Raw genomic sequence first — 4,385 nt, forward strand, 5'->3', positions numbered from 1 at the left:
AAGGCCAGGTCGGACTGCGTGCTCTTGCGGGTACAGTTGGGCGCGGCGCAGAAGTTCGGCATGGCCCGCGCCGGGGCGCTGCCCCTTTAAATCCGCGCAGCGGGCCGCAGGGAGGGGGCGCGGCGGGAGGGGGCGGGGAAGCGGCTCGACACTGCTGTGAGCGGCCGGGAGGATTCACCGCCACCCTCCGCCGGGGCACAGCCGCCTCGTTCCCACAATGCCCCGCAGTGGCGCGCCGGGCCTGCGAGCCACTGCGCAGGCGTTGCCCCCTCCCTTTCCTTCCCCCCGCCCGCCGCCGCGGCCCGCCACAAGGACCCGGATGTGGAAGGGGCGGGGAATAGATGTAGAGAAGCAGGCGAACTGTAGTGCGCGTGCGCCTGCCGGACAAGCAACGCATGCGCAGAAGGCGCCAGTAGGGGCCAAGGAGGGTTATTTGTTCTGTCTGCGCATGCGCATACGGCACGAGTAAGCGCCAGCTTAGTCGAAGTGCGCATGCGCAGAAGACGACTGGCTTAAGCAAGGAGGCAGTCGGCGTGCGCATGCGCAGAAGGCACTGGGCGGTTGTCCGTCCTGTAAGGGGAGAAATGGAGAAGACGAGAACTCTTGGTTCCAAAATGATACCTTTTATTAGACCAGCTAAGAAATTAAACAAAAAAAAAAAATCTTTTTCTGTAAGGGGAGAGGCAGTTAGTGCATAATTGCTTTTGTCCTCAGGCTTTTGCTCACCAGGATCTCCCCATCTGGGCTGTAGCTCTCTTGGCTTATATAAGGCATTGTAAAGGGATGAGGAAATATAATTACAACCTTGGTTTATAATTATAACCTTTATAATGCTTTCTGCAGGGTTCCTGTTTTTAAGTCTAAAAGGACTTAGCTTGGCTCAAACAAATAACCCTTGCATTTACTTCAGAGTGAATCAGTTAATGGGTTGTCATGCACCCCTTTCAGGATGCTGTTTGGGGCTTTGAGGGAACAAATCCAAGTTGCGGAGCAACCTTTCCACTAATTAATGGTGGCTGGTTTGGGGCCAGGGAGACTGGGCATGAAAAGTCCTCCTGAAAAGTCACATATATCCTTTGAGGGTGCAGTGACATGGCGAGTACAGGTTGCCACTATAATAAACCTAGCCAGCCCCCAGCCATGGGTCTACAACTTCTCAACAGCGGAGTAGATGGAAGAAGATATTAGACTTTCAATGGCTGCAAAGGCAGATGAAGGCTGCAGCAGGACAAGATCCCCAGCTGTCTTGGTCTCTTTGCCAGTGGATCAAGGTCCCAGTCTGACAGGTCATGTGGAAGCTGATGTGCAGCAGCTTGTCCCCAGTAAAAGTAGTAATGCACAGGTATCTTCCATGAAAACAGCTTTTGCAGCACATTCCTCAAGCCCTTGGGTGACCAGCTAAAGGTGACGAGAGCAGGATTGTGAGGTCTGGAAACTCCTAGACATGAACTGGCATGAAGGCAAGAGTTACAAGAAGGTTGTCTAGCACTTGGACGAGACAGGAGTGTGATTCGGCAGCTGTAACTGCGACCGAGCAGCCCTCTTCAGGATCTGCTCTGCTCATCCCGCATGGGCTTGAAAAGATGCCCTAAGCGTAGCCTGTCTACCTGCTTCCTCATGAAAGCCATGTACAGTGGGACCACTTTTACTGTGATAAACGCATATCCGAACTTCAGTAGAGTCGGTCAATCCTGGATAGGCCTCATTGTCAGACATCTTCTGACGTATAGATAAGACAATCATGGAAGACAGTCATCCTCATCTGGGAGTGATTGTCAAAGGAGGAGATTCTTGCCCTTTCATTTCTTCTCGCTCACTACAAACTACTTGCTAGTCTAAATCTACCTGCTCGATGTTTAACACTTCATTTCAGATGACATGCTGTGGTGATTGAACAGGTCATCCAAGTAGCCGTAAGTGCTGCATAAGCCCCCATCATGCCAGAGGAGCTCCCCAGCCAAATATGGCCATTTTCAGCCATGTGGGCAAAAGCAGCAGCAGATCCAGCAACTCCTTGTCTCCCTGCCCCTGTTAGGAGACATTCAGCTGCATCCTTGGCATTGCCCCATACGCAGAGCTCACAGTACTACACAACATGGTCCTGAACTAGGGCCATTTGATATGCAGACTGAAGAGAAAGGGGATGGACAAGACATCTGGTGGAGACCACTGAGAAAAAGGTGGTGTCTGAGAAAGTCGGTGGAACTAGGAATTGGGGATTGAATCAGGTGGCAAGATGGGCCAGTCAGTCCTGGGTCTCTTTTCCAAAGATTTCTTTGAGGATGGGCCTGGGGAGCAGCACAAGAGCTGGGTCCTCAGCCTGCAAGCAGCAGTCATCGATTTATTATTTTCATAAGGAAAATGATAGCTTAAGTGGAAGGAATTCCTAGGTAATGACTAACTGTGGTTCTGGAGGCTATTGCAAAAAGTGGGATGGATTCTGCTTCATTTGGGGGCAGAAGTCACAACATTTTTGAAATAGCAAGGAAATCCCTATGGCTCTGTGAAGCAGAAGGTCCTGTGTTTGACCCTTTGGACTCATCTGTTTTGGTTAGGGGAGGAGGGTAGGGAATGCTCTGCTGGCAGCAAGCCTCTGGATCCTAGTTCAGTACCTGTTTATTATATCCCACAGTTTCCCCCAATCAAGGAAGTGGTGCTAGAGAACTCTTCATGCAGCAGAACCTCAGGACAGCCAGCAAGAGTCCTGGAAGTTTGCCTTACTTAACAATTGCGTATGTAGCTCCCAACCCCTTTTGTTTCCTTGGTAAGGCTGTTCAGTCATCAGGCGGCAATAAATCTGCTGTGTGTACATAAAATGAGATTTCTCACTAGCGTGGAAAAGGTATTTTTTCTTCCCGTCTGGAACTTCTGGAAGAGATACCAGGAATACCAGATGGATTAAAGTGGCTGTGTCTGAACAAAGGTGCAGGCAGAAATTCTTTCCTTTTCTGGAGGGCAAAAAACTAAAAAAATCACAGGAACGCATATTTGCATGGCAGGGGAGAATGTTTAAGACTTACCTTAGGCTTGAAAGGTTTGCATTTGGGTGGACGTTCATTATGGTGGTCACCTGGCTGCAGTCCCCAATTCCAGCCCCACTGCCCACTTCTGCAGTCACCAATGACCACAGACTATAGTCCCCAGTACCACATGCTGCTGGAAAACCCGGAGATTAGATATGGGGTGTTAAACATATGGCCCATGGGCTGGATCTGGCCTGCAGAGCCAAGTCATCTGACCTACCACCTTGATGGTGGACACCTTCCTGGAGCTGCAGTGAAGTGCCTGGGTGAGACCCATAGTGCTGAAGCCCCGGCAGCATCACAGTTTGTTCCCATTGCAGCAGCCAAGCACCCGGGATGCTGTGTCTCTTTCTACTGGGTCCAGGACCAGCTGGAGCAGGTGCCATGTGCACTCGATCCAGCACCGGTGGGGTCTGTGGGCCTGATCTGGCCTCACACCATTCATCTGGCATGTGGACCAGACCCTCACCACTCATCCAACCTGCAGGGACAAACACGTTTGACACTCTTGGCAATTCATAAATGACTCATTGAGCTTAAATGGAAAGACAGACTCTGTGCGTTTTGTCCCTTCCCATCTTATACGCTTGTGTAAAACCAAGGCAGCCAGTTCAAAAGGGGAAGCAGAGGAGGAAGTATTACCTTTCAGATATCCAGATCTGCACTCACAGAGACCTGTGGGGCTTGGATCTTGGTTCATGGCATCATCAATGTGTTTTGCTTTTAGTTTTCACATTTGTGAACAGTTATCTGTGGACAGACTGCTGGGATTGTCCACCAACTTGGCTATGAAAGTGTTAATATCTGCTCATTAATAAAGTGGTCTGGTTATAGAGGAGGTTGGTGTGAGTTCTGAGAAAAGAAGAGACAGGAAGCTGCATGGAAAGCTTTTAATGAAGCTGAACTCTTAAAACACACAGCACCAACGTTAAATTCTCAGTCACCCACTAGCAAAAACTGGCCTGTTTACAGCATTGTATGCCCCCAGCACAGCATGACATTTTTCCATCCCTCCTCTATGCCCCCTGTAAAACAAGCATGATTGCACAATGTATGCCTGTACTTTTTACAGTCGCCTACCCCAGCCCAGGGCCAAAAGCTGCCTTTTCTGTCTGTCCGAGGGAGTCTAAACAGCCGTGTCTTGAGTACGCTCACTGCAAAACGTCATGCCCTTCCCTCACAGACGATGGCATGGTGTGCAGTCAACCAGAGGAGTTTCAGCAAGAACAAGTATGAAGTCCTGTGCTGGGGATGGAACAACCACATGCACAAATGCAGACTGGAGAATGAGTGGTGGGAGTTACAATGGGCTGTAAATTGAATGCAAGTCATAAGTGTGCTCTTTTGGCAAAAAAAAAAAAA

The 4,385-nt window shown here is 49.9% G+C and overlaps 1 protein-coding gene across 1 annotated transcript in view; it reads right to left on the minus strand.

Moving 5' to 3' along the window:
* The window catches only part of THAP12 (THAP domain containing 12), a 15,992-nt gene extending 15,778 nt beyond the window's left edge, over window positions 1-214 (minus strand). The window contains exon 1 of the mRNA XM_019525288.1: window positions 6-214. Coding sequence (XP_019380833.1) covers window positions 6-62 — 57 coding nt within the window. The 5' untranslated portion in view covers window positions 63-214. The remainder of the gene's footprint in view (window positions 1-5) is intronic.
* Between the last annotated feature and the right edge of the window lie 4,171 nt (window positions 215-4,385).

This window comes from Gavialis gangeticus, unplaced genomic scaffold (genome assembly GCF_001723915.1).
Source record: "Gavialis gangeticus isolate Ggan-Ray unplaced genomic scaffold, GavGan_comp1, whole genome shotgun sequence".
Lineage (NCBI taxonomy): Eukaryota > Metazoa > Chordata > Crocodylia > Gavialidae > Gavialis > Gavialis gangeticus.